The sequence below is a fragment of the Gopherus flavomarginatus genome, chromosome 15, assembly GCF_025201925.1.
Source record: "Gopherus flavomarginatus isolate rGopFla2 chromosome 15, rGopFla2.mat.asm, whole genome shotgun sequence".
NCBI lineage: Eukaryota > Metazoa > Chordata > Testudines > Testudinidae > Gopherus > Gopherus flavomarginatus.
Window position 1 is genome coordinate 27,971,603 of NC_066631.1, and position 24,932 is coordinate 27,996,534.

The 24,932-nt window shown below is 50.7% G+C and overlaps 1 protein-coding gene across 5 annotated transcripts in view; it reads left to right on the forward strand.

Moving 5' to 3' along the window:
* Positions 1–24,502, forward strand: part of CUX2 (cut like homeobox 2) — a 219,978-nt gene extending 195,476 nt beyond the window's left edge. For 4 of the 5 annotated variants that reach the window (XM_050924577.1, XM_050924578.1, XM_050924579.1 and 1 more), the window contains 7 exons: positions 1,977–2,078; positions 7,397–8,151; positions 9,884–10,043; positions 14,156–14,425; positions 15,179–15,367; positions 16,757–17,030; positions 17,825–21,799. In XM_050924577.1, the coding sequence (XP_050780534.1) occupies positions 1,977–2,078; positions 7,397–8,151; positions 9,884–10,043; positions 14,156–14,425; positions 15,179–15,367; positions 16,757–17,030; positions 17,825–18,653 (2,579 nt within the window). In that variant the 3' untranslated portion in view covers positions 18,654–21,799. Of the gene's footprint in view, positions 1–1,976; positions 2,079–7,396; positions 8,152–9,883; positions 10,044–14,155; positions 14,426–15,178; positions 15,368–16,756; positions 17,031–17,824; positions 21,800–23,618 lie in introns of those variants that run through there. The other variant, XR_007769554.1, reaches the window with a different exon arrangement.
* Positions 24,503–24,932: the final 430 nt, after the last annotated feature.

The window sequence follows — 24,932 nt, forward strand, 5'->3', positions numbered from 1 at the left end:
CGAGGGGTAGGGGAGATGGGGCTACCCCACTGCGTCTGTTAGCATTGCAAATGGTAATGGCTGCAATCAAGGTAAGACCCACTTGGCTCATTCTGCTTCAGGAGCCATGAGAGATGGAAAGTGGTTGGTTTTTTGTCTCCAAGGGCTGGTCTGTCTGGGGAAATTGACCAGCAGAGCTGCTCTGGAACCAGAGAAACGTAGGGCAGGAAGGGACCTCAGGAGTCCATCACCCCAAACGGAGGCAGGACCTGGTATACCAAGACCTTCCCTGACAGATGTTTGTCTGATCTGTTCTCGGAGTAATTGTCCCAGAATAAAATCACCTTTATTCTGGAATAGAGCAGTCCCGCCGGGGAGTTATTCCAGAACAGCTCAATCATACCGGCACAGGTCTTCTGCAATAGCTATTCCTCACTACCAATGCTGGTCAGTTTCCCCCAGGTACATGAGCCCTGATCTACGTACTGTGAAATCACAGAAGATAAAAACCCACGTGGCTTCTGAGCAGATTGGAATCCAAGCCCAGTTATGGTCAGGCTAATTGAAAACTGCATGCAGTTGAGAGCCATTTGTTTGTCAGTGTGGCTGGAGGGTTTAGACAGACCCGGGCAGCCACCCTAACAAACGAAAGTATCCTGCTGCCGTGTTGTTAGTGTAAGATCCAGGGGCTGGCCATTCCTGGGAGAGCCTGTAGCACGCGGATGTATTTCACTGGCATGGCGAAAGGCGAAGAGGCCTTATCCGGGACTGAAGCCAGGCCTCAGGCAGCTCTTTTGAAAGGCACCGTAGGAATGTCAGTTCTGTGGAGGCATTTCACCACGTTTTCAATCTAGAGCCGGTGGCAGGCACCGGATTCATACTGTGGAGACTGGACGCCGCTGTTTATTGCCAGGGCCTTGGTTAGACCTGGCCTGAGGAGGGATTTTCACATGCGTTAGCTGGTGTATCCTGACGGGTGTGACAAGCCTAGTGCAGACAGGGCCCTGCCTTGGACACACGCTAAGCAGGCTGAGGTAAAGCTCCGGCTCTTTACGAGGTTTTTAGCTTGGCCAGTTCAGCGCATGCTAAAGCACCGCTTGTGAATCTAGTGTAGACAAGGCAACATGTGCCTGAGCTGAGGCCCAGAATGGGCGTGTTAGCAAACAGCAGGTCTTTAGCGCCTCTCCTGGGCCCATCACTGTGGTATCTAGGCATCGGAGCACCTGATGGGTTCCATGCAAACACTGATCACTGACTTCCTGATGACAGCAGGCCTGGTAGTTCAGTGCCCTTGGCCTGTCTGCCAGTGACAGGGGAGGAAGGCCGGGGAAGATCAGCAGGAGGGCGCAGTCACAGCCAGTGAGGAGAACGGTTATAACGCAAAAGCAGAAGACTCACCAAGTGGGGGCCAGCCCAGCCCTATGACCCCCCCTGGCCGTGAAGCCTGAGGCTTCCAAAGGCACTTTGCCTCCTGTACCTCCCCAGCCCTTCTCCTCAGCACCTGCACAGGGGAAGGGAGCTAAGCCGGGATTAATCCCTCGTGCACTTGTGCCCCTACCACCTGGCCAAGCGGTGCTGGCGGGGTAAGCTCAGCTGAGAACACAGCCCTGTGAAATCCCCCTCGAGTTTATTCCCTCAGAAGCGAAGTTAATTCACAATGTATGACATCCCCCTCCCCGACTCCAGCATCCCTGCTCCATTTGTATGGTCCTGCCTTTGTTGCGAATGGGATTTCAATGCCCTTCAAACGAGAGGGCGGTGGGAGGGGGGGACGAGGCCATGCTGCTTGGTGTAGGAAGTGAACAAGGCAAAAACTGACAGCCAGTTACCTGGCCTCTCTTCAGTCTTGCTAGTGACTAATGGGGAGCGACATTTCCTTAAAACCGGCGTTCCTAAAAATAACTGAACATGAGCATCCGTAAATACTTCCTGACATACTAGTTGAGCTTGTAAAAACAGCGCAAGTGACAAATCTGTTATCATGCCTCTTTGATCAGGTAGCATTACGCCGAGGATTAGAACTCCAGAAACCGGCTCTGACGATGCCATCAAAAGTATCCTGGAACAAGCAAAGAAAGAGATTGAGTCTCAGAAGGGAGGTAGGTGGAGAAATCATGGAGCCAGGCGAAGCTCCCTCACACAGATGTGTGTGCTCCTCAGTGTGTACCTGGGATTTACACCACCAAGCAGACAAAGCGATGTCTGTGAGCTGAGGCAGCGCCTGGGATCCCACTTCTCTCTCATTGTTCTTTTCCTCTTGAGATACCTCACCTGGAAAACGGAATCCAGGACTTGTTAAATGAGCAAAACTATTGCAGGTGCCGGAGGAGGAAATGAACAGAGGGCTCAGCTGTGTGAATCTGACAGCCACACGAATAATGAATAATGAGAACAGTAATAGTATCCCCAGTACCTTTCTAGTGTGTGGTCACCGGGGTGAGGCAGCTTTGTGACAGTTTCATGGTGTGTCCCCCACCATGAGGGTTATTGCTCCTTCCAAGCCAAGCAAAGTGGGGAACAGTCCCCTGCTTTCCTTGCGTCTCACGTTGCAGCTTGGTGTTCGCACACAGAGAGCCGGGAAGGGAAACTAACCCGCCCCTCAGCATTGGTAAGCTGGAGAAAACCCTGAAAGGGGGAAAATGCCACCAATAAAGTAACTCCAGAGCGGCTGAAAACCCAACACACACTCTCCATTTCATCACCTGGATTAGTTTGTGCACAGGTAGGGGCGAAAGGTTTTTTCAACCCCACCATTTTGAGTGCCTAGTGGGGTCTGACTGCCAGAAGGTGACTGCTCCACACTTTCTGAAGACCAGGCCCCGTTTATGATGTCTCAGGTTGGAAGCCCAGAATCACTCGTTCTTTTTGAAAACCTTCTAGGCCAAAATTGTCCAACTTGGGTACTAAAGTGGAGGTGCCGACCATACATATGGATTTAGGAGCCTACCTTTAAGCATCTAGGTTGGAAAGTGTTGGCCATAGAGTTTTTAATCTGGAAGCATCCCTTTAAACTGAATTCCCTGGTAGTCTTTGAACTACTTAGCCCTGAGCATGGTATGTATAAAATGCAAAGCTTCATTTCCAATAGGTCTGTTGAAAGGTATGCTGCATACGCTGCCCTCTGCCGGACACAGGCATAGAAGTGATTCTGGAAGTAATTCCATAATTGAGCTTTCCTTGTAGTTTCATGTCTTTGATGAATAATCTGGTATGGAGCAGCATTATCTTGCTACTGGGTTGGATCTGATTCTTAGTAGAACCGAGACGATGTCATTTTGCTGAATCCACATGCACAGTTGTAATAAAAAATTAAACCTTCAGTTTAAGTTTGTGACAGTAGAGGAGAGCAATGAAAACAAACCATTTAAATGTTGTGAGAGAGGAAACAGTTTTCCCCGGTTCTGAGAGCTGCTTCACCTCCCTGCCTGCACAAGGGCAAATGTAAATGGAGTTGCTGTGGTATGTGATCTTTTAAAAACTTCGAATCTAACCTTTTTTCCCTGAAACAGATGATTAAATGAGAATGCACGATCCATATGGCACAAGGAATCATTAAACCAGCTGTGTTCAGAGTCAATTACAAGAAGTAAAATACTTTAAAACAGGTAGTCTGCTGAGAAAGCAGAATCCCCAAGAATTAAATTAGATGAGAATGATGGAAAAACAGACAGGGAAAACAAACATGTTTGCATATTGGCATTATCTTTTATGGGATTTAGTTTGCAGTGGTAGAAATTGAACGCTGGCTGTATATATGTGTGGCAAAACATACGCTTTTCTGGGCACTTACGTCCAGACAAACTCTCTGATTTTGTCTGCTTGTGACTTTAAAAATCAGTCCCAATAGAGCTGACATTTTTTAAGATAGATGTGTGCCCAAAGGTGAATTTTATTAAGAAGATTCAAGGAAAAGCTCTTCACCTGGGTTTGAGTTATGGGAGAATTTAAAAACAATTGAAGTCATTTTCTGTGGTGAAGATACAAGATGCATCATGTAGACAGCTAGGTTGCTGCCATATTCATCCAGGAATTCAGGAAACTGACTCCAGTCACACAATAGCAGCCAGTGTGGAAACTCTCCTACCCCCTTAACTTCAACAAGATGCGAACATCACATCCAGACTGGGACGATTTACGTGCTAATGATATGAAGCAGAGGTAGTTTTTTAAAAAGGCAAGGAAATGAAATGCAAAAAACTGGGCTGCAGAGATCAAATCCTAAAATGGGAATTGTAGAATTTAAGGGGTCAAAGGCAACGTTCAGAATTAGATGATTAGTTGTATTATGGTAGTGCCTGCAGGTTGCAGCTGAAATCAGGGCCCCGTTGTGCTAGGCTGCGTACAGCCACGTGGTGCGAGAGAGTCCTTGCCCCAGCGAGTTTACAGTCTAGATAGACAATAGAAAAGGTGGGAGAAGAAAGTGAGGCAAAGTGACTTGCCCAAGAGAACAGAACAGGTCATAGTGACAGACTCGGGATTAGAGCCCAGTTCTCCTGACTCGCAGTCTAGTGCTTGAGCTACTGGATGTCAGCCAGGTTATCACCCCTCCATCTGGAAACTGTTCAGCTCCTCTTGTTTCAAGGAACCCTAAAATGGCTGAGAGAGCCGAGAGAAGGGAGTTATTTTTCTATTTTCAGTTTGGTTACTTGGTGCACTTTGTGTCTAGTCAGTTTCACCATTTCCCTGCAAACTGGTATGTCCCTCAGTTCTGGGGCTGACAACATACATAAATGTGTGCGGGGACTGGTCAGTTTCCTCCGTTGTTTGTGTGGGTCTTTCACATGCCAACAAGGGAAAGGAAACCTAGTTTATGAGAAAATGAGATTATAAACCCACAGATATTGGCAAGGGGGCCTTTTAGGGGCAGATGTGACACCCGAAACCATGTTTAACAGCTTCAGTGACTGACTAGACTTTAAGTTGGAGCTGCACCTATATCTTGGCCCTGCTGCACCTATGCATTGTATTCTGTTCCTATCTTTTTGTAGTTAACATGCGGTGTAATATATTGCTGGTTTTGCTGAAAAACATTATTATGGTGCATGTCCCCAGGTGGCGCTGTTACACATAATCTTCCAAGTTCTTTTCCTTGGCATGTGAGCAAATGTTCAGTCTTGGAAAGATATGCTCTGTGTCAGGATGTTAGTTTTATTATGCAGGGCTCAGAGGAGAGACTGGTGTGGGAGCACCAGGGATTTTCCTCTCTGCCTTGATCTGTGAGGCTATGTCTACGCTACAGACCTTACAGCAGGACAGCTCTACCACTACAGCTGTGCCACTGTACGGTCTCCTGTTTAGCCACTCTTTGCTGGCAGGAGTGCTCTCTGGCCAGCGTAATTAAATCACCCCCAACAAGCGACGTTAGCTGTGTCAGCAGGAGAAACTCTCCTGCCGACATAGTGCTGTCCACACCAGCACTTTTGTTGGTGAAACTTATGTCGGTCAGGGAGGTGTTTTTTTTCACTCCCTGACTGACAAAAGTTTTACCAACAGAAGTGCTAGTGTAGACAAAGCCTGAGTGGAGTCAATTCCTGAGGCAGACTTGCTCCCTGGGAACCAGGCATTGAGATGGGCTGAGAACCCAGAAAGAAGGGATTTCTCTGTGTGCTGTTTGACCCCCTCTGTTTCAAGGCTGGTGTATGTGTGTAAATAAAACAAGTTACAATCAGAGTATCCCTAGATACCACATTGCTGATTTCTCCTCCACTGGAGGGCCCCAGACATCTGCTACCTCTCACTAAACAAGCAACAATCTGTTCCCTATGTGTGTACACAATGTATAATGGGGCTAAGAACCTATTGCTCCTGGAAACATTTGCCTTTCCTGACTCTTTTGGTTTTAGCCATGTATCCCATTAATAGAGATTAATTGAATTCTTTATGTAAATATTTGCATGGCATTCTAAATCCCCCTCTGGACTTTAGGGCCAGGATTTTCCAAAGTGGCTAGTGATTTTGGGGTGTCCAGTTCATGACATATTACGGAGTAATTGTGTAAAGTTTCAGCCCCAAAGGGAACATGGTTCATAAAGCTGAAGCAAATGAAAATAGGGGAGTACAATGGAAAAGCTTTCCCTGTCCTTCGCCAGCATATTAGCAGGCTGTCGTTAGATTGCATTTATCACAGTTACATAACCCAGCAGTTTCAAAGATTTTATGCTACCTGCAAAAATAGCTTGGTTTTGTTCCCTCTCCACTCATGAACATTCAACTTTTGATCTCTGCAGAAGACACTGCACAGGGTGACACAGTGAATGACACCTTAGTGAGTCAGGTTACAATGCTTTTTAGCAATTTTTCCTATGTAGGGTGCACAGATCTATAAATAACTTCCATTGTTGTTTGGAGTGATGATGTAGCCAAGTTGGCCCCAGGATATTAGAGAGACAGAATGGGCGAGGTCATATCTTTTATCTTTTATTGGGCCAAGTTATGATGGGGAAAGAGACAAGAAGAGCTCTGAGTAAGCTCGAAAGCTTGTCTCTTTCACCGACAAGTTGGTCTGATAAAAGATATTATCTCACCCACCCTGGCTCTCCTAGATATAGAAACAGCATCCCAGAGTTCCTCCTGAAATACCCTATACTATATAATCGTATTTGTGTATAAGCACCAGGTTTATTATTAATAATAGTATTTTTAACAAACATAGCTCTAATATCAAGATATGCTGGTGGTGGTGTTAAAGGGACTCAGTGCCGTGTATTTTAACCAGGGCCCACATCCTCAGCTCCTCCTCACACGAACGCCCATAAGGGATTTCAAGGGCTGGCTCTCCACGAAGAGCGCATTGACACATATCCCAAGTGTTCGTTCCCAGGAAGGGTAGGGCAGCCCTTGGCTCGTTTCTGCCGGAGGGATCATGTGTACGCTCTTTTCAGTGCATTTACAACCAGCTCATCCTATTGGCTTAGCTTGTGTCGAGGCCAGCATTGTGGCTCTGGGCTGCTGTGCCTTAATAGGGCTTTCCAGCTGTAGATCTTAGAGCTCCTTACAAAAGAACGTATCCCCATTTCGCAGACTTCCCATCAGCATTCCCTACAGGTGCTGAGCTTGTCCCCCTGCCATTGGCGGGGGTGTGTGACATAGGGGATGCAAGTCTGTGACAGCCCCAGCACGGTTTAGTTCAAGCTATGCAGCTCATGCTTTTAGCTCTGGGAGTCCCCAGTTCAGTCCCTGGTGTGTCCCATCTCCTGTGCAGAATGGGCTGCAGGCCCCCTCTCCTTTCATTCCAAAATACTCTCCGAAGTGAAGGGGTAGTTCTAACACACTGCCTAAAACCTCCCTGGGCCTTCCTCGGCCTGCAGCCAGCGGTGCTGCGTCCGGTGACTCAGTGGGGCCTGCCCCCACGTTGAGATGCCCACTGCCCAGTGAAGTTCCATTCCCCTCATTCCTGCGTTGTCTGCCCCATCCCCAGGTGAAACCAAGAGCTCGGCTGCTCCCCAGGTGGTCACCAACGGCAACAGCAACTCAGAAGAGGCCATTAAAAACATCCTGGAGCAGGCCCGGCGGGAGATGCAGGCCCAGCAGCAGGCCCTGCTGGAGATCGAGTCCGGCAGCAGGCCCATGGCCACGCCGCCCACAGAGCGCTCCACCTTGGCTGCCGTCAGCCAGAACATTGTCCAGGCCTACATCAAGCAAGAGGAGGGGACGCTGGGCACGGGCACCAGCTCCAGCTCCACGCAGACCCCCCTGACAGTGCTGTCCCCCGCCGCCTTCGTGCAGAGCATCATCCGCAAGGTCAAGTCGGAGATAGGCGACGCTGGCTCCTATTTCGACCAGCACTGGGCGTCGGAGAGGAGCCTACTCAGCCGGCCCTACACCTCAGTGTCGCCCTCCCTCTCCTCCTCCTCCAGCTACTCCAGCCTGGCCAACGGGCGGGCCTGGCCGCGGGGGGAGCCCAGCGAGGAGGAGCTGGCTGCGGGCGAGGACGAGCCCCACAAGGCTGTGGAGATGAAGTCTGAAGGGGCCAGTGCAGAGCCGCAGAGTGCCAGCCGCCTCTCCTATTACCCGGCGTATGTCCCACGCACCCTCAAGCCAACCGTCCCACCGCTGACCCCAGAGCAGTACGAAATGTATATGTACAGGGAGGTGGACACCCTGGAGCTGACCAGGCAGGTGAAGGAGAAACTGGCCAAGAATGGAATCTGCCAGAGGATCTTCGGGGAAAAGGTACCAATCCGGCTGGGGCTGGCCCATGGCCTGGCTGGAGCCCCAAGCCCAAGCAAGCCCCAGTTTAAAGCTTGGCTTCCCTCTCTGGTCTTCTCGGCTCTCCCAGCCACTTTGGGCTTCTTCCCCCACCAGCCATCCCCAAGCTCCTGAGCGACTCTGCTCGCAGTGCCAGAGGGACCCCAGCATCTCCACACCCCTCGAGCACCATGGGGAAGGATTTACACCTCTCAGTCCAGCAGACATCCCCTTTCCCCTAGACTCATGGGTGGGGGGCTGCTGCTGGGGGCTGGACTCTCCCCCAGCTATTGCTGATACCTGCCACAGAAAACCCACTTGATGGGCCTGGAGACAGGCTGGCTGGCTGGGGGCCTGTGGAGAGACAGGGAATTACAAACCAGTTTCTCTGGGAGGTGGGTCAAGTCCTCAAGTAAAAGCCCAGCCCCTGTCTCTGGGGCCCTCTCTGCAGGTGCCCTTTGCTTCCCCAGCCACTTGTTTCCTGCTCCCCGAGCCGCTCCCTCCCCCTGAGTGCATTTCCCATCTGTCTCCCACCCTGCCAGGCCCGGGCCAAGCTATACTGTTAATGGCTGTCTGCTGTGCCAGGGTCCTCTCCCTGCCGCCAGCCACAGCTTCCCCTCAGCTCCTAACAACAGGCCTCTGTCTGCCCCCTCTGCCCCTCTCCTTCCCCCGGCCCCCGTAAAATCCCCCACAGACAACTCTGAGCTGTGCCCAGGCCTAGCCTGGCCCCCCCTCCCAGGCCGGAAGCACGGCACCCCCACTGGGTGGCCGGAAGGGCTTCGGGGCTGTTTCTGGTTGGAGTGCCCCCCCTTTTCGGGGGACTTGTGGCGCTGGCTTCTGGGGAGTGCCAGGTGCTTCTGGGCCCAGCCAGGGGGAGATTCTCTTTTTGGAGATCAGCTAATGGAGCGGCGTCACCTCCGTTCCAGACGCCGTGCTGATCTCACGGCACGGTGCACTTGGTGTGCGGGAACAAGGGGATCTAGAGGTGTTCACAGCCCAGATCCTCCTCTGAGTGCTAAGCACACAGCCTGATGCCCGCAGATAATGTGTAAACTGCAGGGTTGGACTCTGCCCCCTGTTGTTCTCTCCCTTTCTCCACCACCAACCCCCTGTACATGGGTCAGAGAAGCCCCACAGCTACCTGGGAGAAGTCTTCCCAAGCACGGGCTTTCCTATGAAACCCCCGCGCACACTGTAGAGCCCTAGCATAGGGGGCATTCTGGCAATGAGAAGCGTTGGCCCACAGTGCGTGGCACCACCGGCAGCGCCTGGCAAGGATGCCATCATTTAAAGCAGCCCAGGAGGTTGACTCTATTATGCTGGTGTGAAGCAATCAGTAGGGCACAAAGACAGCATCATGCCACGTTCCCCCAGGGCTGTGAGTTCCCAGCACAGGCTCTGAACAAGGGGCGGGACGTGACCAGGAGATGCTGTGAACACCAGGTCAGTCTCCAGCCTCAGTATTTTGGATGCTCAGTTTCACGGAATCGCCCACTTAACACTAGATTGTTATGAGAGGAATCTGTGGGAAGAAATAGCAAAGATTCATAGAGTTTAAGGGCAGAAGGGACCACCAGATCCTCCTGTGTATCCCAGGCCATTATTTCAGCCAGCTACCCCTCTCCTGAGCCCAGTAACTTGTGTTTGACTAAAGCATCTTCCTGAAGAGGATGCTTACCATGCAACCCAACCTCTCCTCCTGTGACATCTGCTCTAGGTGCTGGGCTTGTCCCAAGGAAGTGTGAGTGACATGCTGTCCAGGCCCAAACCATGGAGCAAGCTGACCCAGAAAGGCCGGGAACCATTTATCAGGATGCAGTTGTGGCTTACTGATCAGCTTGGCCAAGGGATCAGCCAACAACCAAACCCGCCACAGGGTAAGTTCACGCTGCTCTTTGTCTGAAGACTGCACCCACTGCCTTGAATATTGTATGTAGGGATGGGCCTAAGCCATATCTGGGATCCAGGTTCCAACTTGGCCAGAGCTTAGGGATGTTCAGAGGGTTTGGCCCATCTGTAGTCTGAACTAACCAGCAATATTCATCTGGTCCATTGGATTCACCCAGCAGATAAATCAATAGATGAGTCAGTCCACCTGTTAGACTTGTCAATCAGTCTGATCACTGATACTTGTATCAACCATAAGCCATGGAACTTCCTGTGTTAACCTGGAGACTTCAGTTACTTTCCAGCTCTCTCCTCTTTAACCAAACCCAGAAGCAGGAGCACACCTAGCAGGATAAAATATCTCAATAAGATCTGTCCTTCCCATTCTGGCAGGTAGATCAGCAGGGCAGGGGCTGTCTCTCTTTGCAAGGTGTTCACAGAGGGCCGAGTGCAAGGGGCTCTGGCCTCTCTTGGCACTAACCATAATACGATGATAAATTATAGCAGAAGTGCCAAAATACGAGAGGTGGGTGACATTTTTCAGTGGAAACCCTTTTTCATCGAAAAAAATGCAGATTCAGTGACACCGAAATGGTTCATGAATTGATGTCAATTTTGCCAAATTGTTCATTTGGCGGGAGAAAAAAAGGATTCTTAAAACATCAAAGCATTTCCTTTCAACATTTTCTAAACAAAACATTTTGCTAAATTTGAAATTATTTCTGGTTTCAAAATATCTTTGAATTGTAAGTATAAAATTCAGAACATTTTAAGAGTCAAAATTGAAAGAAATCATTTCATTCAACTTGAAAAAAATTTTCAACTCTTCCATTTGTGGAATTCTTTAGTTTTCGATCTGAAACAAAAGAAATTTTTTTGACTTTTTAAAATTGCTAATGAAGTGAAAAGTCAGTTGTGAACCCCTGCAGAGACTAGTCTCAAAATATTACTTCCTGACTAGCAACAAACAGTGCTGTACATTTCATAAAACAGCCTGTGCTTAAGAAACTTCCAGCCTAAGGTAGTTAGAGCAGAGTCATTAGGAAGAGGATCCAACAAATGTCTGAACATTTTGGGGGCTTATGTCTATGGATATTTAACAGCACCCATCCAGAGGTCTTCAGCAGAGTTTGAACCTGAGACCTGTGCCCCTTAAGCAGGGCCAGCTCCAGGTTTTCTGCCTCTCCAAGCGGCAAAAAGAAAAAAAAAAAAAGCCACAGCAGCACGATCGCGCAGTTCCACTCTTTGGCGGCAATTCAGCAGCAGGTCCTTCGCTCTGAAAAGGACTGATCCACCGCCGAAGACCTGGATGTGCCACCCCTTGGTATTGGCCACCCCAAGCACCTGCTTCTTTAGCTGGTGCCTGGAGCCAGCCCTGCACTTGAGCTAAAAGAGAAGTTCCATTAGGGGCACCAGTAGTAGGTTATTATCCTCTCTGTGGCACAGCCATACAGGGGGTGCAACCCATAGTATACAAGCATGTTGCAGATATATACGCATACTGAACTCCTGTAGAGTTGCATGCATGTATCTCAGAGCAAAATGTAGCCCTCAGTGCAGTTGCAAGGCACGGGTCTCTCTCAAGGTGTGCTGCCATGAGCGTCATTCATCTTCTGGTAAAGTCAGTGGAAAGACTCCTATTGACTTCACTGGCCTTTCACATGCTGGATGAGGTGTCAAAGCTTGTTTAAATGGAGAAAGCAAATATAGCCGGTGAGCACCAGAGACTACAGGGGCGCATGGCATCCTGCATTAGCAAACCAGTCTGGGAGATTGCCAGTCAATCCTTTGTTCCATCTCAGAGCCATTAGAGATGCTGACACTGCTCATCACAACTGTTCCAGGCGCTCTCTGCATTGACCTCCTTTGAATTCTTAAACACAGGAAGAATTTGTGTTCTTTATTCCATAAAACCAGCCTCCTCTCCCCCCAACCCCTCTCATGCTGCGTTCTAACTGGAGTGCTACGTCTCCAGGTTAAAACAAGGCACACTCATATCCCCCCAACACACACACACACATGCGTGCGCTGTCATCTTTCGGAAAGGATCCTTCATACATTTTTCCAGAGCCGTTGTTCTGACACATCCGACTCATTTCCAACCCCCTTAATTAGTCTGTTAGACAAGATCAGGTGGTTATACAGAGCTTTCAAATGTTATTTTGTCAGAAATTGGTTTTGAAAGTTGTCTAGTAAAAAAAACAAAAAACCCAACAGCAACAAAAATCCACTGGCTGTGTGCCTAGAACAGAGAAGGAACTGCGGGGAGAGTAATGCTCATGTTCTCTCTTCAATTATTTCCACCACCACAGGATCTGTATAAAAGGTTTTGCCTTATTTCTCCCCCACTTCCGAAAAGAAGAGACATGGCATTTCTCCCCCCTCCACTGTTCTCCAGTCTGCGCATGTCGCAAACGACAGATCACCACAATAAATAATGTTCACATTATTTTATTTCTCATTGATTTTGCTTTTTCCTCCCCCTTCCACCCCCACCAAGGTGAATGCAACACGCAAGCTGGAGATTTACTGCAGAAAGGGATTCTCTGTCAACTCTTTTTTGCCCCCGGATGATCTCAGACTTGACTGGAGTTGACAGTTGTTAAGAAAGGGGGAAGGACCTGGCGAGACTGTGTGCCGCGAGATTAGTCTGCGGCCGCACACAGGCAGCTGACAGATTTATACAGAGGATTTTGTTGCCAGTAAACCCATTCAAAATAATGTTTCAGTTGCACTTAAATGTCTTCCCCTGTGATATATCATGGCGGAGAGACAGTCGAGATCTGGAGGGGAGGGGAGAAGGGTCAGCGGCCAGGGCAGAGTGAATATTACGTTCACTGTCACACACCTGAGCTCTTACGTCTATGAATTTTTTGGCTTGATGCTCGCACGCAAACTTTCACTAGTCGTGAAAGGTACCACCAGCGCCAGATTAACACCATCCAGCATCCTAGGCCCACATGGGGGGCCCCTGGTCAAGCAGAGGTCTGCTGGCTGTGGCCCTAACCATGATGAGATGGGCAGCATCCTCCCCCAGGCTCTTCTGTTCTGGTGCTGAGTGTGGGGCCAGATGCCTTCCTGGCTGGCTGCAGTGGCTGTTGCTGCAACCTGTGTGTAAGGCAGTCAGCAGACTCAGACAGACATTGCTGCACTGGTCACATTGGATCCACCTTCTCCAGCTTTTCCTCTCAGCCAGGAGGGCTAGAGACATAAAGGGCATTAGAAAGAAAGCTTCAGTTCTGCTGCCGTTGTAGGACTGTGGGATCCAGGGCCCTGGGGATGGGCCTGCCGTGCCCACGGACTGGGCTTTTGTCCACAAATCTGTAGGTATCTCATGTGCCACAATCAAAACCTCATGTTTGCCGAGAACATTCGGGTGATTAAGGCTCAGTCTGACCCTTGTGTCTCACATGTGGCTGACGAGGAGACAGCAGCCAAGCGCAAGCGACTAGCTCATGGTTGAAAGTCAAAGCCATGGCCTGGCAGCTAGAAATAAGGCAGCAGTAGGAAGTGCTGCTGGTGAGTCACCGGGCTGTCCTCTTGCCACTGAGTCAGGGCTGAGCTCTGGACTCCAGCCCAGTGCTTGGGGCTAGTGTGCTGCTGAGGAGAACTGGGTTTCTCAAGTCCTAACTGCTTATGGCTAAGAAAATTCCTGCGGCATCTTTTGCAAGAGTCAGAGCGTTAACTCTGCTATCCCAGCCAGATTTCACCCGATGTCCTTCCGTCCTGCCTTCCTAAATGCTCCCATGCAGTTTGAAGTGGAGATGATATTCTCTTCTCTGGTGCATAGTGTTGCTGGGTGCTGTTAAATAGTTGCTGTGTTTTGCCCCAGAGGTGGCTGCATTTCAGTGACGCGGGAAATGATCCCTGGGTATAGTTTGCCTGGCATCCTTGAGGTTGAAAGATGCTCTGGGATGTTATCAATGACTGGGTAGGTTTAAAGGCTCATTCAGAACCCTCTGTCCCACACAGGGCTAACTAGCAAAAAACCGAGCTGACCAAGATACACTTAAAATCCCCAAGGGTGAATCCTACAGCTAGGAGGAAACAGGATTGTGTGAATGGCAACAATAATGCTTTCTGTCTCCCTGATATTTGGCAGCCAGCCCTGGGGAGACCCAGTCTTCCCCCTCCCCACCGCCCAGCCCTTTGGAGCAAGACAAAAGCCCCCCAGAGCCACTCACTCTAACTCTGGAGAGCAGCAAAGAAAATCAGCAACCGGAGAGCAGGTCGGCCTCGTCACTGAGTGGGAAGACGTGTCCCAACAGCCAAGCACCTGTGGGCATCCAGGAAATTGTCGCCATGTCGCCCGAACTAGACACTTACTCCATCACCAAGAAGGTCAAAGAGGTGTTAACGGACAACAATCTAGGTGCTGATTTCCAGATGCCGCTTGGCTAGCCGTGGCCTCCACAGCAGCGCGTGTGCTTAGCTGCAGAGACGGGCTAGGCTGGGGAGGGCTCCGGGGTTTCAGTCCAGCCTAGCACAGGGAGAAAGGTCAGGCACACTGTTTGGGCATGGAAGCAGATTCGAGGGGCTGCATTGCGGTGCATTGGTTTGGGCCTCTCAGTAGGTCAAGGGTGGGTCTGTGCTCCAGCTGGAGGGGCGATTCCCAGCTCGAAGAGCCAGACCTCGCGCAGCTGCAGCAACGTCCGTAACTAGCACACTGGCTCGAGGAGCACTAGCCCGGGGTCTGTCTGCTCGAGCTGGAAGTGACACCTCCATCTCCAGCGTAGACATCCTCTCACCGTCAGGCCCCGAGTGATGGCAAGGAGGACACCCGAGCTGCCAATAGCAAGGAAGCTGAGCGTGGCTGGCGACTGGCTGGTTCAGCCGTCTCCACTGCACAATATTCTGTTCATTGCTTCCTTCATGAGAGCATCAGCTTCGTAGCAGCAACAGACGGGCCAAATTCCCCCCTGAGACGGGCCTGCTCCTGCTCCCCTGAAGTCTGTGGGAGCTTTGCAGCTGGCTCAGATAATCAGGGACAACGTCATTGCAGGCAGCGGTGCTGGCAGAATAGTCCAGCTGGGATTAGGGACTGTGCTGAGCTCTAAACCCCCGTTTCCAGGCCTGAACCATGGTGGCATCTGGTATAACCCCCCCTGTGCTTCTCCTCTGCCAGGCCAGCGGCTGTTCGGGGAGAGCATCCTGGGCCTGACGCAGGGCTCAGTTTCCGACCTCCTCTCCAGACCCAAGCCGTGGCACAAGCTGAGCCTGAAGGGCAGGGAGCCCTTCGTCCGCATGCAGCTCTGGCTCAACGACCCTCACAACGTTGACAAGCTCCGCGACATGAAGAAACTGGAGAAGAAAGGTGAGTGTCAAAGCCCATGAGCTCACCGCAGCGCCAGGAGGCACCGAGCTAGGGCCGGGGTGTAAATCTGGAATCACTCTCTGAACGCCACAAGGGATTGACACTGCTCTGCACCAAATTCAGGCTTGCCTGTCTAGCTAGTTGTGGGCTGGTCTTTATTGATGGCAATCCCCTGTGAGTTGGGATCCAATTCTGCTCTCGTACTGGTTTAAATCAGGAGTGACCCTACTGAAATCAATAAAAAGAACAGGAGGACTTGTGGCACCTTAGAGCCTAACAAATTTATTTGAGCAAACTCTTTCATGGGCTCCAGCCCACTTCATCGGATGCATAGAATGGAACATACAGAACATATAAATGGAGTTACCCCAGTGTAAACCTGCAGGAAGGCGTTTCGGAATCGGGCTCGCAACCTCTGCTGCTCAGTGTCAACAGTTCAACCAAGCAGGCATCGCAGCTAGCGGACTGCTGAGACTAACCTGAGATTTGTGAGTTTGCTCATTGCAATCTGGTGACTTACAAGTCACCTTGACATGGAGATAAATAGTGTTCCGGGCAATGTTACTGAATGGTGGCAAAGGGCTGACTGCACCAATCCAGGCACTCAAATAGGGGTGTGACCAGAACGTTCCCGCCCCACCCCACCCCACAGTACAGTATGCTGTTGCTGGTTGACTCGAGGTGGCTGCATTTCACCAGGGCAGGATGTATTTGATGGTGCTGTTCTCTAACAGCCTTCAGGGCTGGCAGGTGCCCCACAAAGGAGAGGTGTCAGAAGGATCTATTGGCTGTAGCTCGCCAGTCTCCAGCACTTGCTCTGGCCTTATCGGGGCATGTTATCGGGGCAGGTAATTGTCTTAAAATGACAGGATTGCAAGCTGCCGAGATACAGTTCCTCATTGCTAAGGAATGAGAAGAATGCTGTGGTCAGAGAGGGGTTGGGGCAGGTGAGTGGCCCAGTAGAGAAGGATTGATGACAAGTGTGCAGGCTCAGGGTCAGTCATGTCTGCATCCTTGCCAGCGATAATCCTGCTCCTAGGGTGAATCTCCCCCAGTGCAACCCAAGATTCAGGCCCTGGTCTCCAGAGGGGAAAGCCTGATGCTTTGACCCGCTGCAACACTCACTTGCGAGGCAGGGAACAGGGAGCAGACTTTCTGGAAGCTGCTTGCAGCTGCTCTGAAATGGACTGTGCTGCCTGCCGTTTCTGTCCATGCTGCCTCAGAGGTTTGGTTTGGCTGGTTTAAGGGCCCTGGCCTCTTTGTTGCTAGTTCCCCATTGGCTGCCCGCTGGGAGAGCCCGGGAGTAGCAGCGCGTGAAGAGACGGGCGAAGGGGTGCTGGCAGCACAGGGCATCTCATGGATGGGCTGCGTCTTCTTCTCTCCCGTTAGCTTATCTGAAGCGTCGCTATGGGCTGATCAGTGCCAGCTCTGATAGCGAGTCTCCCAACACCCACTCCGAGTGCACCAGCCCCAGCCTCCAGCCCCAAGACCTCAGCCTTCTCCAGGTCAAAAAGCCCCGGGTGGTCCTAGCTCCAGAAGAGAAGGAGGCCCTGAAGAAGGCCTACCAGCTGGAGCCATACCCATCCCAGCAGACCATCGAACTGCTCTCCTTCCAGCTGAACCTCAAGACCAACACGGTCATCAACTGGTTCCATAACTACAGGTATGGCAGGTTTGGGTGGGGTGGGGCCATCTTCATCTCAGCAGGGCGCGGGACGGGGTGCGGATCTCGGGAGGCTCTGAGCTTCGCAGACCCATAGCTCCATTTTCAGCGGCGAGACATTGGCCGGGGGAGTGGGAGGGGACCCCGGAGGAAGGTCTGTGTGTTGCTGCTCATAGACACAAACCAGGTTCTCCCAAGATATACCTGGCCCTGGCTCGAGAGTAGGGGCAGTGGGGTATCGGTGGGTGGCGTTTCCATGTATCACACAGCAACAAGCAGAACCCCACTGCCATGGACCTTACAAACCCAAGTGAGGAGTCTGCATGCAGGGCACAGTGGGAGAGTTTGAACAAATGTTGACAGATCATTTCCCTGTGTTGTGGCCCACTCGAATATCAACCGTCCAGGGGAGTTGGGAGCCTTCGCTCAGAGTACACTAGAAATGCTACAGTGGAACGGCTGTGCCTCTCGAGCACTGTGGTGTAGACACTCCCTCCAGCGAGGGGAGGGATTCTTCCATCACTGAGGTAAACTCACCTCCCTGAGAGGCGGTAGCTAGGTTGACAGAAGGTCTGTCTACGCTGGGGCTTAGGACAGCTTAACAACGTCTCTCGCACCCGAGTGATGTCGCTAAGGCGACCTGACTTTCTAGCGTGGACCAGCCCTCAGTAATGTGGCAGCCTGGGCTCGTGGAGAGGAGAAGGGATTCAGAGATGATGACACCCCCCACTCTGAGGTGCTCGGCTGGTGGTGCACAGTGCTGATGTTACCGTCCTGTTGTGCTTCTCCTGCAGGTCCCGGATGCGCCGGGAAATGCTAGTGGAAGGGGCCCAAGACAACGACACAGACCTGGAGCCGAGCAGCTGTGGGAGTGTCGTGCCTGGCAGCAATTCGGACAGAGTCCCCAACCCGCTGAGCCCTGATTCGGAGGGGGAGGACAGGAAGCCCGTCTTCAGAGACACGAAGCACAGAGGGCCGAGCGAGACCCTGATCAGGGTCAAGCAGGAGCAGATGGAGGTGGGGGAGAAGGGCGACCGTTACAATCACCGGGACTCTTGCAGCCTGGAGCGGGAGACGGAGCACATGGTGGCGTCCATCCAGCATCCCCGGCTTCTCAAAGAAGAGCGGGTGGATGCCGCCTGTGCAGAGGCCACTCAGGACACTCCCCAAAGCACTGCCAGCCTCACCAGGAGCAGCGCTTTGTACAGCACAGCGCACGCCGCTGGCACTCCCGACTGCTCTGCCCTTCATCCACCCCAGGAATCAGAAGGTGGAGAGCGGCTGCACCCTGACCCCATTAGCTTTAAATCCGCCTCGGAGTCCTCCCGCTGCAGCCTAGAGGTCTCTCTGAACTCGCCCTCAGCTGCCTCCTCTCCGGGCCTCATGATATCCGTCTCGCCAGTCCCGTCCTCCTCTGCTCCCATCTCTCCGTCACTGCCAAACACCACCTCCGCCAAGGTGCAGAGTTCAAGTCCTGCCGCAGATACGGGCTCTTTACAGCAGAGTGTCAAGCTGAACACAACCATCCAGCGGAGACACGAGAAAATGGCCAACCTCAACAACATCATCCACAGGCTAGAAAAGGCAGCCAATCGGGAGGAGACCCTGGAGTGGGAATTCTGAACAGCTGGGCAGCAGCTGAAGAACAAGGATCTGATTGGTTGCTTTCGTTGGTGACAATTTTAAACTTTCTGGAACACGTTGATGGAACAGGGAGCCCTACTGGCGTGTGTATATATATATATATTTTGTTAATTTCATCACATGCTGAGGACAAAAGAAAAACCCATTTGGTTAATAAGAAAGGGAAGGAAAAATAGCATGTAGCTTCTGAATCTTCACACCTGATGAAAGGGAACAAAAATAAATAAAACCTGAGCTTTGTTTTAAATGTGAAAAACTGGATACACTTTTAGAAAAAAAAAATATTTATAGACCTCTTTTAGATATTTTAATAAAAGGATACTTTGGAATTTATTAACAGCTTACGCTGTTTTGATATTAAAGATAGCTATAAAATCAAGATGATGTAGCAGTTGTGTCATTAAATGTACACTGAAGTCTTGTAGTTTGCCACTGGAAGAGATTAAAAAAAAAAAAGACATTGATCAAAGCCATCGAGAAGCACTATAAGACTGACCAAATTTAATAAACTTTTGACTAGCGGTTTTTCCACATTTGTCTGTAAGACACTGCATTGCTACTCTCCTTTCCAGAGACTGTGGTATAGTCCGTGAAGACTCTAAATTGAAACCCTTGATGCCATCGAGTCTGTATTTAATTCTGGTGGTATGTTTTGAACCCTGTGTAACACAGAATGTCACGTGCAGTTGTATATGTTGTAGAAAATGTCTGCAATAGCCTTCCTGAACAAGCTGTAGCATGGTCCATAACCAATTCCTTCTACTTCCTCTCGTGCGTAACCCGTGACAAACCGAAAAGAACGAAACAATTTCAGCGGTTGGCGGCAAAGCTTTCTGTCCGTTTGAAAAACAAACACAAAAAATGAAATAACCCATATCTCTGATTTTGGGAGGGAGAAGGGAAAGGTTCACGGGTGCAAAATGTCTTTTGACGTGTCTGGTTTGATAGTAACGTACATTAACAATGATCATGACATCGCAAGATATTTTTTTTATGCATGAGCATCACCTCCTTTGGTGAGTGGGCGTCGGCCAGCAGGACACGTTAACTCTGAGCTTTCAATGCCAGTGCTTGGGGAAAAGCACTCAAAAAATAGAAACCACTGGCTCGCCTCCGGAGTCGGAATCTGTTTGTTTTTACCTTAGGTAGTTCCAGCCTTTGAGGCAGAAGCACCTTTATGTTGCTAGATTTTGGGCTCTAGAAAGAGTGCCAAGGAATGAGGATTATCCTCCAGGTTTGAATCCGTCAGCAAATGGCTTTATTTACATGTTATGGCTTCTGCATGTCAAATAGGTCCTCAACTGTTCTCTACAGCAACGCTTGGTTGAAGTTACAGTCTAAGGCCAACCGCCTTCCCCCTGCACTGAGTGAAGGGTATAAATCCTGGACAGTAGAAAGGCAGTGCTGCAGCACCTAGGGGCACTTGCTTCCACCCCACCCCCACTTTGCAGTGGGCGCCGTTACAACAAATTGCCCTCTGGTACCCACAGTGTCTTCCCGTGCTTAGGTAGGAGGTCCTTGGTAATCGACCGGGGCCCTGATTCAGCAAAGCCCTTTTAAGCACATGCTTTGACTTCAGTAAAGCCTAAGCATGCGTGTGAGGTTACACGTCAGTGTTTTGCTGAACTGCGGCCTTCGGGCCTGATCCAGAGCTCGCTGAAGAGTGCAGGAGTCTTGCCATTGATTTCCAGGGGCTTTGGATCAGGCTTTCATTACAGAGAGGCACATGCTGAGTTATCAGCCATCGGATCAGACATTTTAGCAGCATCAGTTGCACATGTATCTCTGTGCTGTTGAATTGCCCCTGCAATGGATTTTTCTCCCATTCTCGCAGCTAAGGACTGTTGAATAGACCAAGATCTATCTTAATCCGTGCCAGTGATCAAGCCCCGGCTAACGCAATGCCTTTCAAAGAAGACTGGTTTAAATGAATTGTGTTGGTTTGTTCAGTGCTGGGCGAGGGCTTTTAACAGCCTTTGGCAAGGACCAGAAGGCAGCATGCAAAGACCTACCCATTCTCTCCCTTCACAGATGCAGCCAGTTAAAAATCTCCGCACCGAATGGCAACTGAAGTGTCGTGAGTGCACATCTGCCAGGCACAGAGGCGATGCATGGAATACTTTTTTCCACTGTATACATTTTTATCAGAATAGAAGGTATTTTTATACTCGGGTGGTAGTTAATGACCAATTTTAAAAGCAAATCCATTTGACTCCATGACGGCCAGGATCCATCTGCCATATTTTAGCAACCATAGCCCTGTCTGAACAAGTGAGAGCTTGTCTAACGGAACAATTTGTATGGTTTCAAACCCCAACATGCCATAGAAGGGCGAGGCATACACGTTGGCTACTATTCTTAGTGTGCTAGTTGTTAGCTTTAGTGGAACGGGATTTGATTAAGCACTTAGTCTAGTTTTTGAACACAGGAATCCTGTTGTACTAAAAGCTAGTGGGACATGTTGATCACTTTTTGTTAGGCTCATGTACTGTACTTAAAAAGTTTCTATGAGATTGATGAACTTTGTTAAAAATTTTAAAAGGAACAAGTTCTGTAAAGAGCCACTAAATACAGAAGTTGTATAATAACTTTGGTGTTTCGGTCTGTTTTGTTCTGAGTTGGTTCCTAAGCAATCCCTTTCCTCCCTCATCTCCCTGCTTTCTGAACCTGCAAGGAGTTAGTTCTTGATGACACAACACACCATGGATATATGATGTGTCATGTCTAGGGCCCAGCTACATCCTGTACAGTCCTCCCCCAGTGCTGCGCTAGGGATGGGCTGAACCAAACCCCTCACTCCAAACAGCCCTGGACCCGGAGCAGCGTTCAGAATCCAACTGTGGAGCTGGATTTGAATTCTGCAACCAGCCCCAAGCTAACCATGGCACAAACTAACCCCCAACAGCCAACCCACCCCAAATCCAGAGCCCAGGGGCCATCTCTACCAATGCCCTGTCTTTCCGCAAGCAGTTCACGCTGCACTTCCGCTGCAGGTAAGTCTCAGGGATGTTAAACCTGCTCCTAACCAAGGCAGTCCGCCTTCAGCTTCGACTAACGCTTTGCATCTTAGCGGAGGATTAAGGAGCGTCTGTGTTCATTGCGGGCTCTTTGTTTCTTTAAGGAGCTGGCTGACCTTACACAGATTCATATCGCTCGACTGTTTTGTAGCTTCTGACAGGAGACAGGGTGTTGCCTTTGATGAATTAATAAATCCATATGTTGTGGAGCTGTTTAAGTGCGTTCGGCTGCTAACATGGTGGGGAGGATTTATTTTTAATGAAAATCTGCAACTTCTCAAGAAAGCGCAGCCTGCTGCCATGGCAACCGTTTTTCTGTCTTTGTGGACAATTGAATGTTACCAAGTTAACCCTTCGGATGCTGGTGGGGAGGGAGGGTTCCCTGTACTCCAGCTGCGGTGTTAGACAGTAGATCTGAGCTGGTTCTACTGTAGCACTTCGTTTAAAAAAAAAAAAATCAGCAGCATTTATCTAGCAAAGCAAGGTAAATATTGGAAGGCCTGTAAGGTAGCCAAAAGACCTAGGTTCTGTTACTGGCTTTGCTATGCACGCCCTGAGTGACTTTGGGAAAGTCACATCACCCCCATGTGCCTCAGTTTCCTGAGGAGTAATAACTCATCCCACTGGGTTGTTGCAACAATTCTTGTTGGCAAAATGAGCTCCTCAGACTGAAGCAGCACTCGCCACAAAATATAGGATGGTTCTTTCTTGCTGTACAAACGTGTAGCTACACAATCGAAGCAGATTTGGGGGTAGCGGTGAACAGCATTACAGCATCACTCGGGGAGTGCGGGGGAGGGGGCTGCGGGAAAAGCACCACTAAATCCATGTCTGAAATCAGGGCTAGGTTTGCTTCCAGGGCAGGCTGGATGGATTGGCACAATTCTTCCTCCCCTTCTCAGTGCCCATTCCGAGCTGGGGCCTGTCTCCTATCTACTCCAGCGTGGTCGTGGGTAAAGCAGTAGGGACGTTACCACTATGAGTGATACTGGGGCTGGGCATGGCACCAGGGTGTGGCCAAGTCCCCCCGGCTCCTTCTATATTGATGGATAAGCAGTGGTTGTTACTGGAAAACTTTCCTGCACTTTGGGCTAAGCTTCCTCCAACCAGCCAAGCCCAGGTCCAAACCTCTGAAGTGTGCGGATTCAGGCACAGTTTTGCTCTGGGCTTTTACAGCCATAAAGTTTCAGTGGTTTGGATCCAGGATTTTGGTTTGGTCCAGCTCCGATTCCGTTGAAGTCATTCCCCCTTCTCCTTGGCAAGGGACCATCCTGCCGTGGCGGGGAAGTAGTCGCAGGCTCACGCCCAGCGCTGAGCCCAGCAGATCAGTATTTCCGAGGCTGTCTCCCTGCCCTTCTTATTTCAATGCAGCCATGGCGCGGCCAGCCTGCTCCCTGTTTTATGAGGCAGCTAATTATCAGTAATGCTCCTGCAGTGGATACCAGAGGCCACGAGAGGCTGGTTGATGCAGAAAGGACTTTGAGACAAGGGCCAGGCCCCATGTTGTGAGCTGGACAATTCAATATTAGGGAAGAGACTTGTGAACCTGGACCCCAGACAGGCTGCAGGAAGTCGAATCTGCCATTGCATAGGGGCCGGGAGTGGTGGGCTGGCAGCTCACTGGAGGATCAGCACGGGAGAAAGGAAACCAGGGCGGTGACGTTGCCTTTCCATGCAAAAGCACATGCTCAGAGTAGCAGCTGAGAGCAGTGCTAGTTCACGGCGTTGCGGGGAACCAGAGTTCTCCTGTAGGAGAGGTCAAATGCAATGAGTTTGGAGTTAGCAGGGACACCCAAGGCTGAGCGAGGCCCGCACTGCTTTGGGGCCACGCAGGTGGTGTGCAATAAGCCCCACGTATAACCCAAAGCAGCATTCAAAATCCAAAGGGGATCTTTATACTTTAACGTCCATGCTTTGTTTTTCCCAGGGATGTTCCAGCTGCTAGCCGGCCGGCAGGGTTAGGCAAAGCCAAATCCCAGCCATGCTCATGCTATGAGCTCCGGAAGCCCAAAGAGAGCGATGAAGCGAGGCGCAGAGGCTTTGGATTAGCAGGCGTAGCCATTCTCTTGTGTTGGGCTTTGGTCATTCGTTCCCCATTCTCCCCCTGCCCCCAGCATACCCGAAAACGAACACTGGCCGCCCAAGAGACAGCAGCGGTGAGGTAGCAGGAGCCGCACAGCCCCGGAGGGAGAACAAGCAACAGCATCTCTAGCACGGCAGTGTGAGAGACAAAGCAAGTCCTGCTGCATGGAGCATGGCTACAGCCTAGGTCAGCGTCTTTCCCGCCTCCCTGCAAGGAGCCAACCCCACCTGTGTCTGCACCTCAGCATGGAGCTGCCTTTCTGCTCTGGCTCACAGCTCATTTTCCTGTATCGCTCGCCTCTGGGCCTCCTGCCGCGGATGCTGCGGTTCACGCTGGCATAGATCCCACCTGCGCTGCCACCATCTCGGGCACAGCATCAAGGCCACTGCCGCTGGATTTCCCCCTTCATGGGCCACCAAGAGCACCTGGCTTCAGGCTGTCGGCTCCTACAATCATCCATAACCTTAATGTGACCAGGGCGTTCAAGGCGATTGCCCTGTCAGTTACAGGTCGCCCCCAGAGGCCCAGTCACTGATTGGCTGCTAGATGCTTCACAACTACACAATGGGAGATGCTCCGTAACGGGGCGGGCTGCCCCCGGAAGGGCTGGGAAGCAGCCAGCCCCATTCTGAAGAGGAGCCTAGCAGGCAGGTGCTGGGAATCGCCTGTCCCAGCTGGATAGCATCAGATGATTGGAGCTAAGCTAGCTAGGAGATATAAACAAGGGCCCCGGCTTGGGCCCAGGGGAGGCCTGGAGAATGCTCTCTGGGGACTGTGATGAGGACTGGGAGAGAGCAGGCAGGCCTTGTGGACACCTCAGGCTGGGAAATTACCTGCCCAGAAAGCTGATGGAAGCCTGAGGGCCCCATGGGCTAGGAGGGGCACTTGATATTACTTGATCTTGTAAACATAAGAACATCCAGACTGGGTCAGCTCAAAGGTCCACCTAGCCCAGTGTCCTGTCTTCTGACAGTGGCCAATGCCAGGGACCCCAGAGGGAATGAACAGAGCAGGGAATCATCAAGTGATCCATCCCCTTTGCCTTGTTTCCTTTCTTTTGCTTTGAAGATTAAACAGGGCCCGGAAGTAAAGGCTATGAACTGACCAAAGCGTGGCCAGTTGCTTTCCCCAGGCTGGCGATTGAATCCACCACCCTCC